The sequence below is a fragment of the Stenella coeruleoalba genome (genome assembly GCF_951394435.1).
Source record: "Stenella coeruleoalba genome assembly, chromosome: 4".
Lineage (NCBI taxonomy): Eukaryota > Metazoa > Chordata > Mammalia > Artiodactyla > Delphinidae > Stenella > Stenella coeruleoalba.
Genome location: NC_137149.1, coordinates 47,217,481 through 47,232,521, shown reverse-complemented (window position 1 = coordinate 47,232,521; position 15,041 = coordinate 47,217,481). Strand labels below are relative to the sequence as shown.

The following is a 15,041-nucleotide window of genomic DNA, read 5'->3' as shown; positions in this document are numbered from 1 at the left end:
TCCAGCCCCTCTCCCCTCCCTGGATATCAGGGGGTGGGATTGAAAGTTGGACTTTCAGATCACATGGTTGGTTTTCCTGGGAACCAGCCTCCGTCCTTAGGTGGGGTTCTAAAATGACATCATTAACATAACAAAAGACACCTTTATGGCTCTCACCACTTAGGAAATTCCAAGGGTTTTAGGAGCTCTGTGCTAGGAACAAATATGTATACATATTCACAATCACAGGCTCACACACCGCCAGAGCCACAGTTTAAAAACTACTGACCTGTATCAACCTGTGGGTCCCTACTCAGTATCTCCTACCCACACTCCTAAACTTCTTTTACTTTTCCTTGTGTTCTCAAATCAGCCCAGATATTGTTATTGCCACTTCCCTCATTTATCACACACCTTTGAAAGTCTACCATACGTAAAGCACTGAGCTAAATATTTTTGGCAATATAAATAGAAATCAGATGTAAAACCTGGCTTTACTACATTGATCCTCTAGAATGGGGGATGACGTTGTACATTAATAAGAGCACAGGAAAGAAGAAAGTGGTTGAAGCTGCTGGGAAATGACACATTATCCTTGTATTTCTCTTCTATATTTTTGGTTTCAGTGGAAGCTTTCTAGGCTAGGAACAGAAGAGTGATGGCAAGGGCATGTTGGAGGCTCTGTGTCTCTGATCTGGGAAAGTACAAGCATCTTAAATATAATCATAAAATAAAAGCCAACACTTGAAGAAAACTTGCTTGGGTGCCAGGAACTGTACTAAGCACTTCAGGTGTTTTAATCAATAATCTCACAATGACCCGCCGGAATGGCAGCTGATCTTTTTCTTCAGTTTACAAATGAGAAAACTGAAGTGCAGAGAGCTTGACAGGTGCCCAAGGTCACAATTTCAGCATGGGAAGGCCTGGGATTTGAACCCTGGCTGGGTAGCTTTTGACCTGCTTCACAGTTCCATTTCTTACTATGGAAATGATCCTCTGATTAAATTTCTATTTTTTATCAAATATGTTGATTATCACAATTGACAAATATTTTTATCACTTACCCCATGCCAGACATTGAGCATATCACAGAGGAAAAAAATACCCTTGGCTCTCACAGAACTGGTCTGAAAAGGAGAAAGACAAACTTTCAGCTCTAATTAACTAATGCAGTATTACAAGTACTACAGTAAGAGTACATGAGAATTATGAGAAATAGCTAATTTTTATATCCATAGTGATTAAGTAGTTTACAAAGTTCTTTCACATGCTAGATCCCTTTCAATATTTATATGGAAGAAAACAGCAATGAGGTAGGAAGGGCATGGATTAATATTCCTATATAATGAGATAAAGAATCATTTATTCAACAGAATTCATCTTTTGAAGGACATTGGATTTTGGGAAGGAAAGAGGCTGATTTAGAAGATGAGTCAAAGAAAGGGCCTGGATATGGGGGGAAACAGTTTTGCTTCAAAGAAGCATTTGCATTCTCTTCTGGGGATGGAGCAAGAGAGGGAGAGGGAGGTAGGGAGGAAGAGAAAATGGGTGGGAAATGCTGGGGGGAGTGGGGAGGGAGATCACTAAAGGCCAGTTCTGTAATGTAACCTTCTCTTTCGAGCCCTGGTATCCATGGCAAAGTGTCCTTCAAACAGAGTTTCCAACTACAGACTCCAGTTCATATACTATTAACCCTTATTTTGAATTATAAAACTATAAACAGTCAGTGAACAAAATATGGAAAATGCATGCTGGTATAAAATAGGCCCATTAGCCAAATGATCACTTTTTACATTTTACTGTTTTTTCTTCCTATGTTTATCTTCTCATGTTATAGTTCAAAATTAGGGTAATACTGCTTATGTTATTCTGTTGCCTGATTTTTTCACTTAAGATGTTGTGAACTTTTCCCTAAATGTCTCAATATCATCTGAATATTTGTTTTCCTCCATAGTAAATCTTCCCTTTGTATACCTTGGCCTTTCACAAAGCATCCTCACTTCGTTTCCTCACTGAGCTTCAGGACAACCTCTTTGATTTGGGAGGGGCAGCTATTCTCCCCTAGCCTAAATGATGAAGAAATCTAGACTGTGGCTGAGAGGTTAGCTCAGTACTCCATGGTATTGCTGTCTGGCCAAGCCAGCTTCGGGGGGCCTTAAGCTGACACTAGCCACCCCATGCAAGTGCACGCCCTAGATAGCAGCCCACAGGGTCACAAGCAAATCAAAGTTCCTGATGTGACTTCTCCAACAGCCCTTGTGAGCAACAGTCTTCCCCTTGTCCATCCCTTAGATGGAACCCCCCCCCCCCCCCCGTGGAGTTTAACAAAATTTGCTCTTTTTGGTTTGAATCAACCAATCTGGCCTTAGCCCTGGAACCCCAGTGCACTTTACACATGGACCCTAATAAAGGTATGTGCCCCAGGTCCTGCCCCTCTCTGCCTGCACCCTGCTTTGGCCATGTACCTTGTGGACACTTGTAGCATGCTGTATTCTTCCTCCTGGACCTGTGAGTAATAAATTTCTCTCTTTCAGTTTCTCTTGTGATCTGTTGTTGAATGCAGAAAACATCTGCCACCCTGTGCCCCACTTAGCAAATGTTAATTTAACAAAGTCATTACATCTGTTCAGGTTGAACACTTGCCTAAGGGTAATAGAAGGTCAATAAGAGAAAACAAGCAAGCTGGGGTATCTCCTCAAGTTGTTTGAAAACTTGTGTATGAGTGTGTCCATCTAGGATACATATCTAGATAGTTTATACAAAAGCCACAGCTCAGTATGGTGGCACACAGCACACAGAAATTTCCAGCCCTACTTGCTGGAAAAGGCTGTAAAAGAAAAGTTTTGCCTGGACATTTGTCAAAAATGGCAACGAAGACTTTATTCAAGACTATTGCAATAGGGGAGAGAGATAGAATGCAACTCCATATATAACAGGAGCAAGTGGGGATTTATAGCCAATGGACAGAGTGAGGAATTGAATGGAAAATTACCAAGAGGAAATTTGTTAGTATTAGTGGAGGTGATGGTGGTGGTAAGAGGGACCTAATTAGAGATCAAGGATTTGGGAGGAGGAGCTTAACTGACTATTAAGGGTGGGGGATTCTTTTTTTTAGGATTTACGTTGGAATTTATTTATTAATATGTTAATATTTTATTTTTTATAATTTCTATTGGAGTGTAGTTGATTTACAATGCTGTGTTAGTTTCAGCAAAGTGAATCAGTTATACGTATACATATATCAACTCTTTTTAAGATTCTTTTTGCATATAGGCCATTACAGAGTACTGAGTAGAGTTCCCTTTGCTATACAGTAAGTCCTTATTCATTATCTATTTTATATATAGTAGTGTGTATATGTCAATCCCAATCTCCCAATTTATCCCTCCTCCATCCCTTTCCCACCTGGTGACCATAAGTTTGTTTTCTACATCTGTGATTCTATTTCTGTTTTGTGAATAAGTTCATTTGTACCATTTTTTAGATTCCACATATAAGTGATAGCATATGATATTTGTCTTTCTCTGTCTGACTTACTTCACTGAGTATGACAATCTCTAGGCCCATCCGTGTTGCTGCAAATGGCATTATTTCGTTCTTTTTTGTGGCTGAGTAATATCCCATTGTATATACGTGCCACATCTTCTTTATCCATTCATCTGTCGATGGACATTTAGGTTGCTTCCATGTGTTGGCTATTGTAAATAGTGCTTCAATGAACATTGGGGTGCATGTATTTTTTCAAATTATGTTTTTTTTCCAGATATTTGCCCAGGAGTGGGATTGCTGGTAGCTCTATTTTTAGATTTTTAAAGAACCTCCACAGTGTTCTCCATAGTGGCTGTACCAATTTACATTCCCACCAACAGTGTAGGAGGGTTCCCTTTTCTCCACACCCTCTCCATCATTTATTGTTTGTAGATTTTTTGATAATGGCCATTCTGACCAAGGGGGAGGTGGGGGTGGGACTCTTGATAAACTGGCTTTGCAGGATTCTTTGCTAAAACTGAGATCAGCTCAAAAAGGAAGGGACCTAGCTAAGGAGAAGACTCAGAGGAACCTGACTGAAGGTTGGCCAAAGAAGGAGTCTTTGTTATGGCCATTGCCATGAGGTCCTAATGGCTCCTGGACTCTCCTTGCTTTTCTCCACCTGAGATTGTGGCTTTTCTCCTTTTTCACATGCCTTTCTCTTGGAAACAGAGAAGTCTGCAACCTGGAATGATCACTTCCTTGCTAGCTGTTCCATTTGTCCTGGGCTGGTTGAAGGCCAGAGAAAAGAGGATTAGCAGAAGGAGAGTGGGGCTGCAGATGGTTGATGGTGGTCAGGGAGAGGGGAAGATTAACTGGAAATTTACTCATACGGTATAAATTTTTTCTGAGAAAATACTTCCTGAGTTCTAAATATCAGGGAATTTACTCCACAGAGTTCAGAGCTGCCTTCCTGCTCCCAGGATATCTCCTTAGTGAAAATGCAGAGTCTGTGCAGTGATTCTGTGAACCTTTTTCCATGCAAAGTCCTATTATGTTTGCATGAATATTTATACAAAGTCATAGCCCAGGAGAGAAAACTGTTAATGTCCTGTAGGTCTAGACACTTTGTGTAGGTAATGGTAAAAATCAGTATTCTGGTCTCATTTGGGGACCATTACCATGACGTTAAAATTCAAGATATATCAATTTCCCAGCAGCCTGAGTGTAGACACAAAGTCTTTGGGTGATTAATGATTAGGATCCCTTAAGAGTGAGCTGTGAAGGCGCCAGACAAAATAGAATTAAAATGTTGCATGTTACCTAACCTTCCCTCAGGTGGCTCAGAAACTCCCTGAACACTTGTCATTTGTTGCATCCTCTTAAAAGTCCGTTGCATTTTCAAATATCTGAAGGCTTAGTGAGAATCTTGATTGAGGTAGAGTTTGTTTTATTTCTTTTTCCCAAATGATGATTGCCTTTTAGATGATGCTCCATTATTTCCATGGGTTTTTGTTTCCCAACAGGAAAATATGGGTACAAATACTTATACCATAAGAATGCTGTAAGAATGAATAAAATTATATGAACCTCCTAGTAAGGAGCCTAGCATATAGTAGACCCTCCATAATGGTAGACGTTGTAATCATTATTATGTGTGAGGGACATTTATTTTGGTCTATCCAGAATCTAGTTCCTATAATTGGATCCAGTTCCTGTAGTTCTTACAACATCTCTAATTTTCTTTGGGGTTCCATTCCTCCCCAACTCTGAGTTTAAGTGGTTCAGATCATGCCGAGAAGATCATACCTTAGCAAACAGAAATGATAATGACTATTCATTATTCACAAGAACTCTACTAGGTGCCAGTCACTGTTCTAAGCACTGTCATGGATTGTCTCATTTACTATCTGCAACCACCGCACGAAGGAATGCATGATGAAGACAAGGTGCTATTACCTAGGACCCCAGAATACTGTGGCTCAAAAGACACAGAAGCTGATTTTTCTCTCTCTTGTAATAGTTCTGATTAATGGGTCCAGGCTGGCTGGGTCAGCTCTGCTCTATGTGGCCATTCAGAGACCCAGTTCCTTCCATCTGTATTTCTCAGTCATTCTCAGTGCACTCTTCTCATCTGCGTGGTTAAAGCTGGATCTCTGCCATGTTTGTACTTCAGCTGTCTAGATGGGAATAAAGAGCATGGAGAGGATATGCCCAATACCTTAATTCCCAGGTCTGAAAGAGGCTCACATCCTCTCACTACATTCCGTTAGTCAGAACTTCTTCACATGGACACAGTTAAAACCAAGGGAAGCTGGGAAATGCAGTCTAGCTGGGAGCAAGTCTCTTCTATGAGTGAATAAAAGAGTTGACTTCCACAGGCACTAGGTATTATAAGCATTAGAGGAAATATAGATAATACAGGTAAATGGTTATTCACTCAGTTTTATGGGGTGGGACAGGCTAAGAGAGATTAAATCACCACAGGGCATTCTGTCTGTATATCCACAGACATAAATCTACTCGACAGTTCCTGTACCACTTTCCTGGAATCTCTGAGAGAGATTTCCAGCCATGGGAATAGAGTTGGATAGCTCGTAGAGTCAAAGGTCCCAGAGTGAGCATCAATCAATTAGGGGCAAGGGTTAGTGGTTACCCAATACTCTCTATCCCTCCATGGCACTGTTCTGAGATGTGGTCCACAGAGTCAGAGGGACTCCAGTGCAACTTTCAATTGTCCACAGCAGTAACCTGTGATGAACACATCCTTTATTATCTTTCTGGCATTCTTTCTCTCACTCCTCTCTTTTCTCATATGCTTCATGGGATTACCTCCTAAATAAACTGCTTGCATCTAAGTCTCTTCTCAACTTCTATGTTTGGGCACTGAAACTAAGAAATTCACACAGTTAATAAATGGGGAACCAGATGCGAACTTGGCTGGCTCTATCCAGACCTGCCCTCTTAACGACCTCTCAAAACTTTCCCAAAATCCTGAGCAGGAGACCTGTGTCTCACTCATCGTTTTATCTCCTGACAGTGGGTACAATGCCTGATATATACAGGGGCAGGGAAAGGAAGACAGATGGTTCAGCCCGGAATGTGAGCTTTCTGTGTGACAGGCATGGTGCTAGTTACTTTACCCACCTTATTTCATTTAATCTTTTTTTTATTATTATTATTTCATTTCATCTTGCTTTGTATCCACAGGTACATCTTTGGATCTCCAGAACTCAGCATAGTGCTTGGCCCAAAGTATATGCTCAGCAAATGAGCAGTGAAGGACTACATTGAATGGATTAATTAATTACTCCTAATGAAAAAAGTGCTATTATTACCTCAATTTTTTCAGATAAAGAAACTTACATTTAAAAAAATTAATAGCATTTCAAGATGACACCTAGAAAGGAGCACGTGGAGGAACAAATTGTGATGCTTTTTGTGTATTTGTTGTAAACTTGACTCTATGTTAAGAGTTTCACTTACACTAACTTAGTTAATCCTCACACTGATTCTATGATGGAGGATGTAAGTGTATTTTCCAGATGAGGAATTGCGGGTCAGAGAGCCTAAACAACAAACACAAGATCACTCAGCTAATAAGAGATAAAGCTTCAATTTGAAGCCAGATCTGTTCATCTCCAACTTCTCTGTCTTTTCCACTATAATAATCATAAGTAATAACTGAAAACATTTAATTACTTACTAATTAAATACTTATTTCACTGTGCTAAGTGTCTTCTTTTTTTTTCTCATACTCCTCCTAGTGGTCATGTGTTAAACCTCTAATGATTGTTAACTTTTTTTTTTTTAACATCTTTATTGGAGTATAATTGCTTTGCAATGGTGTGTTAGTTTCTGCTTTGTAAAAAAGTGAATCAGTTATACATACACATATGTTCCCATATCTCTTCCCTCTTGCGTCTCCCTCCCTCCCACCCTCCCTATCCCACCCTTCTAGGTGGTCACAAAGCACCGAGCTGATCTCCCTGTGCTATGCGGCTGCTTCCCACTAGCTATCTATTTTACGTTTGGTAGTGTATGTATGTCCATGCCTCTCACTTTGTCCCAGCTTGCCCTTCCCCCTCCCCGTATCCTCAAGTCCATTCTCTAGTAGGTCTGTGTCTTTATTCCTGTCTTACCCCTAGGTTTTCATGACTTTTTTTTTTTCTTAGATTCCATATATATGTGTTAGCATACGGTATTTGTTTTTCTCTTTCTGACTTACTTCACTCTGTATGACAGACTCTAGGTCCATCCACCTCACTACAAATAACTCAATTTCGTTTCTTTTTATGGCTGAGTAATATTCCATTGTATATATGTGCCACATCTTCTTTATCCATTCATCCAATGATGGACACTTAGGTTGCTTCCATGTCCTGGCTATTGTAAATAGAGCTGCAATGAACATTTTGGTACATGACTCTTTTTGAATTATGGTTTTCTCAGGGTATATGCCCAGTAGTGATATCATTGGGATGATATCTCATTGTAGTTTTGATTTGCATTTCTCTAGTGATTAATGATGTTGAGCATTCTTTCATGTGTTTGTTGGCAATCTGTATATCTTCTTTGGAGAAATGTCTATTTAGGTCTTCTGCCCATTTTTGGATTGGGTTGTTTGTTTTTTTGTTATTGAGCTGCATGAGCTGCTTGTAAATTTTGGAGATGAATCCTTTGTCAGTTGCTTCATTTGCAAATATTTTCTCCCATTCTGAGGGTTGTCTTTTCGTCTTGTTTATGTTTTCCTTTGCTGTGCAAAAGCTTTTAAGTTTCATTAAGTCCCATTTGTTTATTTTTGTTTTTATTTCCATTTCTCTAGCAGGTGGGTCAGAAAGGATCTTGCTGTGATTTATGTCATAGAGTGTTCTGCCTATGTTTTCCTCTAAGAGTTTGATAGTGTCTGGCCTTACATTTAGGTCTTTAATCCATTTTTAGTTTATTTTTGTGTATGGTGTTAGGGAGTATTCTAATTTCATACTTGTACATGTACCTGTCCAGTTTTCCCAGCACCAGCTAAGTGCCCTTTTCATGCCTAACTCATTCAGTCTTTGTAACAATCCTACGAGGTAGGTACTATAATTACCCCCAATTTTCCATTGAGCCAACACACTACCTCTAGTTTACTAACATTGAACTGAACAATCTCACCCCTTGGAGGATTCATTACCACTGTCTTCTAACTTCCACTGCTGTCAATGAGAAGTATGCTCTCAATAAAATTGTGAATAATTAAGTACCTTGTAGATAATCTGTTTTCCTCTGGCCCACTGCTTTTAGGATCTTATTATCTTTGGTGTTCTGCAGTTTGGTTGTAATAATTAAGTTAATTTCTGTTTATTTATCTTGCCTCAGCTTTGCTGCATTTCCTGAATCAAAGGAATCATATTTTTGATCCATTCTGGAAAATCCTTAAACATTATCTCTTTTAATATTTGCTCTCATCAATTCATTCTATTTTATTTTTCCTGAAAACTTGAGTAGATATGTTAAACTTTCTCATACTATCATCATTTTATCATTACCTCCCCCCCTTCCCCATATTTCCATCTCTTTGTCCCTTTATATTGCATTATAGGAATTTTCTTCAAATCTACTTTCTGGTTCATCGATTCTCTTTTCAATTGTATCTGTTATGTTGTTTAACTCATATTGGTGCTTAATTTCACCAGCTATATTTTTCATACTTCTTTGGTTCTTTCTAAAACCTACCTTGTCTTATTCCTGGCACATATTTTAATTTCTGATTATTTCTTTAAATATTTTAGATATGCTTTTCCTATATTTTATATATGATAATTCAAATATATGAATGCTAAGTGGATTTAATTCTCCTGATTCTTGTTCCTGTTAACCCTATCTATGGTGGCTTACTTCCTCTAGTGTTTTGTATTCTATCACTTTGGGTTTTCAGCTAATGTTTAAGTTGCTGGTATTCAGCTTACAAAGATTAATTGTGTTTGTTTCTGTCAGGTCCCCTGAGAACTAGGAACTTTGTTATACAACAGTTGATAACTAAAACACCATTCCTTCTTGTGACTCTCTGGTTGGCCAGAGTGATAGGCATACAGTATCTTCTTCATTTCTTGCTCTACTTGTGGCCAACAAAAGCGATTGTAGGCTGCACCAGGCCAGAGAGAACTTGACTGACACCTAGATCTTGGACTTTGCAGCCTCCAGAAATAAATTTCTGTTCCTTAAGCCATCCAGTCTTTGGTATTTTGTTATAACAACCTGAGCTGACTAGGACACCAGATAATTCTGTTTTTGCTCCTGGAAGAGTGAAACATCCTGAGTTATAGGAGGCTTTTGGGTTGCCAAGGTCAAGACCTTTGAGGAGGTGAAGCTCTATTCTCCAATGAGGAGGTGGAAATCATTTTTTTTTATGTTTGAGAGGCTGAATGAGGAGACTGCATGATCTTGAAGGAAGGCCATGAAAGGGGAAGTATTGGGGTTCTGAGCCTGTAAGACAGCAACCTGGACCCTTTGTTGATGATTAAGTGTGAAACCTGTGGCAAAGGTACAGAACAGGTGAGAAGGAACTTTCTGCCAGTTTCTAGGGCACTAACCATGTGGGGGCTCAGACAGTAATGACTGGCTCACTCAAGGAGGCTGCCACTCTGCCATCGAATCTCATTTTAGAAATGTCACATGTTACCTCCCTGATTTCCCTGAGGTGGCAGTTTGCCACTTTCTGTACCTCAATGCTCATCTTGCTGCTGCACTGCATCTTCCTGTTCACCATCTGACTTGGAGACAGGTGTAGTCCAGGTTGTGTTCCCCAGGAAGCTGGCAGTGCACACATAAGGCTTATGAGGGAGTGTTTGTAGAATCACCACCCATTGAAAGGAAGGGAAGGAAGCAGGCTTGGGCAGAGGGAGAAGTGGTATTGTGATGCAGTCTTAAAGGTTTTGGCTAATCCCATGGGGAGTTCTGAAGCTGGAGTGGCCCTTCATCAACATCTCACATTGAAGACAGGGTATTAGGCATTTATATGCTCTCATCCTCTAGTCACTGCATGTAGAAATGCACACACTCTGGAAAGAGTGTGGGACCCTGGAAAAGAGCTTTCTCTTAAGCTAAACAAGTCCAAAGTGGTCTGATAGCTAAAGGCTGTCCAATAGCAGTGAGTCCAGCAGCTGGCAGGGTAAGTGCTTTGGTCCTGAAGTATTTCTGGCAGATATGTCATGGTGTCCACATGAGATGGACAAAGGCATGCTGGTATATCCCGACAACAAGGGTTGGATACACACTTCCATTAACCTGGAATGTGAAAGGAGGAAGATCCAAGCTGAGGTGAGGAAAAGGAACTTGCAAAAGTAACCCCTTGATATTCTTAGGGCAAGGATGTCTTTCCAGATGTGCTTTTCTTACTATGAGCTCACCAGTCTGTTTCATATTGTACCATGACAGCCACAACTGAAATTGCTTCTTTGTGTATGGAGATTCTGCTCTTAAAAAGAATAGGATTCAGGTAAAGAAAATGTGAGTATGCAAAGCTGCAACTATTATTCTTTTAGATCTGGATCTCAGGCAATTCTGTGAGTAACTTAATTTTTTCCCATGTGAGGGAATATTAGATTTCTAGAATCCTGTTTATCTCTCTCAGCCGATGAGCTCACATGGTCTCTGAGTTGGGCGCTCCAAAATTTCTGTAAATGTAGGTCCTTTAGCTGGGGCTAAAAGCTCAGGTGACCAGATATCATGGGGTTTTCCTTAATTTATTCTGACTTTGGAATTAGTGAGTTTATAGGTGAAATTTTGTTCTAGGAAACCACATGGTGTGTGTGCGTGTGCGTGTGTGTGTGTGTGTGTGTGTGTGTGTGTGTGAGCATGTGTACCCACATATCAGGGCCAAGAAGGAGCCACTCTAGGTCTGAACAAATTGAACTGCCAGGACCTCTTCCCTCTTTGTACGCTTGGCCTTTCAGTGTGCAGCGTTGTGACCACAGCTGTGATGAGAATCACTACACTCCCACTCTTCATTCTCAGACTGTCCTTCCTAATGGTAAAGTCCTGTGTTAATGTTCTAAAATATGAAACCATTTAGAAGAAAGAGGGAAAAAGGAAAATCAGATTATATGAGACAGAATAGGGACTTCCACTTCATTCTCTGAGCTGTGAGACCACCATGCTTTTTTTGCCAAATGATAAGAGATTTATTTCCTAATCAAACGGAGTATTGTGCATGTCATTCAGAAATGTGTTCCTGTTCATTTCACAGCTCCAAAAAGGAGTGGACAGGCATCAGAAGGGAAGAATTGTAGCTAACATAGGAATAATAGGAATGAAAAAAATCAATGTAGAGATGTAATTGAAAGTAAGAACTGGTGGTCGAGGCAATTGAATGGTGATATTGTGAGCAGAAACCAAACAGGATCAAGTAACTGCAAGATCAGGCAATTCAAAGATGTGCATCTTTCTCCTTTCTGGGATAATGCAGGTCTTTGAAATTGTGAACAGGGATGTTATCAGACATGCCTATTCAAAGAGAAGTTTCTCTCTAGTTCTTTTTCATGTCTTTTTTTTTCTTTTCTTACAGAGAATGCCTGAGACCTGGAATGTGTCCAAGCCTGCAACTTTGTGGCTGATATAACTGGACTAGGGCATGTCCCATTCTGTCCTTGAGACTACCTTAGCAACAGAATTCAATTGCTCCCGGCTGGCTCCCTCAATCAAGGCACACCTGAGTGGAAGGATGACCAGGAATCCTTCAGCAGCCACATAAAACTCATTCCATCTCTCTGGGCTCAGTTTCTGAAAGAGAATTCCTGTAAAAAAGCAGTACTTATTTTTCTTTACCAAATGAGAGATATAAAGAAGATTTTAATGTGTTTTTATTGGGCAAGCGAGTGCTATTCCTGGACATTTTTTAACAAAAAAAACCAAGATAATTCCCCTTGAGAAATACTCATTTCTCTGGTATTACCTTATGAGGACATTCACAGACTTTGCCCATCAATTCCAATAAAATCAATATCGCATTATGGTTGGAGTCAGGAAATCTGGACTGTGTGACCTTGGGCAAGTTACTTAATCTCTCTGCCACAATCTTATGAACAAACTGAAGATAATTCTAGCCATTTCAAGGAGGGAGAGTAAGATTAATGACAGCAAGTATTTTGGATGATTGTCTCTGTGGCTCTTTCTCCCACTCTCTCATTTTGTGTGTGTGCTTTTTTTACATTTGATTTTCTTTGGAATCCAAATTCAGCCACCTACATACTGACACAAAGGCAAAGGTAGTTTCAAATGCAAGATGGCAACGCCTCCACTGGGCTGAATTTTGTGTCTCTGGACACAGTTAGCACTTGCAATGTCCTCTATTTCCCTTCTGTGGGAGGAAGAGGCAACTGAGAAGTCCATTTGGAAAAGAACGGTTGCATATATATATATATATGCAATATATATATATATTACTCTCTCGACTCTGTTTCAATAATTTTGTGGCTTCTTGCTTTCAGGAATCCTGTTTCTTCAGCCCCAGTAAAACCTTCCAATGTTCAACTCGCTCATGTAAGAGATGAGCTGGTGTGGCCTTGCTCCTTCAGCTTAGACCTCTGTATTCCCTCCAGTATCTACCTCAAGTGTTTGCCCCACATCTTCACAAGCTGTCACTGCAGGGGATAAACCAGTCCTTACTGACCCACTGAATGAGTGCTGCGTGACCTCACCAACTCTTCCAGTTGTCATCCTGACTCACCTCTTCTTTTGCTATCAGACTTATTGAGAGGGAAGTCTATTACTCATAACTTCTGTTCCTCTCCATGGCTATCCAGCTACTACTCCATCATTCTATTAAAACTGCTCTTTCTTCATCTCCATTCTGGGACCACTTCATTCTAGAAATGTGAGCATTATCTAAAGTTGGGTCCTATTCTTCTGGTCAAGTTCATTCTATTGAGTATCTAAATTAGCTCATCCATTTTCTTGGCTTCAGCGACCACTTCTATGTGGATGAATCTTATACCTATGGTTTTAGACATCTCAGCTCATAATCTGTTTTAAAATATCCTTTCCTACAATTTGGCAATCTAAGAGCATAAGTTACAGGCTTGGGGAGGTCACTTTGTGACGAATCTGGAATACCACACTAGAGTTTGGATGTTATCCTACAAAGGAGTTCAGTAAAGACATTTAATTAAAGGTAGTAAAGACATGATATAGAAAAATGCATTATGTTCATTCAGTGGAGTGGAAGACGGGTTGAGAGCATAAGGGTGGGGCTTCCCAGGTCAGCAACTCTGATCCTCAAGTTCTTTCCAGCCCTATGCAGTCACTATGCTGCAGCGAAACCCACATTTCAATTCTTGTGCTTTAAGGAAAAGCAGAAACAAACAGACAAGCTCAAAAGAAGTCACACCTGATTTCCCCTTCTTCCCTGCCAAACACCCAATTCATCATGAATTAGTAATTCTCCCACTGTAACAATACACTTTATAGAGTCTCTTCTAATTCATTTGCCATTTCCCCCCCTTTTTAATTCCTGGCTCTTACCTTTTTATATACTTAAGAAATAGCTACCTGATCAATTGATTTTACATTCTGCTACCCATCTAAAATTCCCATATTTCAGGTCTTGACAAATCATTCTCTTACTCAGACACTCTCAGTAAACTTCTATTGCCAACAAGAATTCTGAATATCTTAGCTCTCACCCCCATATATGGCCTGTAATTTCCACCACCATGCTTTTGCTCAAACCATATTACTTTGCTTAATAGTGAGCCATATAATGCAATTGTTCTGTGAACTGATGAAGTACTTCTCTCTCCCATCATTCTAAGCATGCATTGCTACCATGGCTCTTCTAGGCTCAATCCATATCTACAATGGTTTATTATAGAGACATCTCTCAAGATTCAGTGTAACACTGTATAGTAGTTTTTGTACTCTTTTGGTTTCTTTAATGAGAATTGGAGCATCCTAGCAGATGAAGAACAATTTTACCTCACTGGTTGGAGGAACAGCCCTTGGCATCCTCACAAAACGGTGCCCTTAATGCACAGGTATTTTTGTTTTTTCAGTTGACCCCTTTCCTGAGTCTCTGCCTTAGTGTCCAGAGCAAAGAATGCTCATGAGTTTCAAAGCATGGGTTGGCCAGCAGTTGTTTCTTTTAATCCAGCCTCATCAGCTTCTGAGTTCATGAAAATGCCTTTGAGATTCCAGAAATACTATTCTTAATCTTCAGTGCTATTGTAAGTGTTGATATTTTCTGTGTCTTCAGAGGTATTTCATTTGGAACTGCGTTAAACACTACTAACTAGTTGCTATTTTACAATGAAAATCCATTTTTGTTGGCACTTTAAAAGCTTACCGTAAACAGACGCTCAAAAAAATAGATGAAGCGAGTTAATAAAGCCAGAAAATAGTCATTGTTGTATTACACACATGAAATAAATATATGCCTCACTCTGACCACACTGACTTCTTTTGTTCCCTTGACTACGCAAGAGTCTTTCCCTCCTCAGGCCTATAAACAGGCTGTTCCCTCTGCATGGACTCCACCCCACTTGACCCTCACATACATTTCCATCTGTTTCCATTGCACATCCTACTTTATCCTTCACAACTTAGCTTCAGCGTCACTT

General features: G+C 39.9%; 1 protein-coding gene across 1 annotated transcript in view; it reads right to left on the bottom strand.

Moving 5' to 3' along the window:
• Window positions 1-893: 893 nt before the first annotated feature.
• The window catches only part of SLIT2 (slit guidance ligand 2), a 398,287-nt gene continuing 384,139 nt past the window's right edge, over window positions 894-15,041 (bottom strand). Inside the window, exon 37 of the mRNA XM_079920024.1 lies at window positions 894-1,106. Within this exon, the coding sequence (XP_079776150.1) occupies window positions 1,066-1,106 (41 nt within the window). The 3' untranslated portion in view covers window positions 894-1,065. The remainder of the gene's footprint in view (window positions 1,107-15,041) is intronic.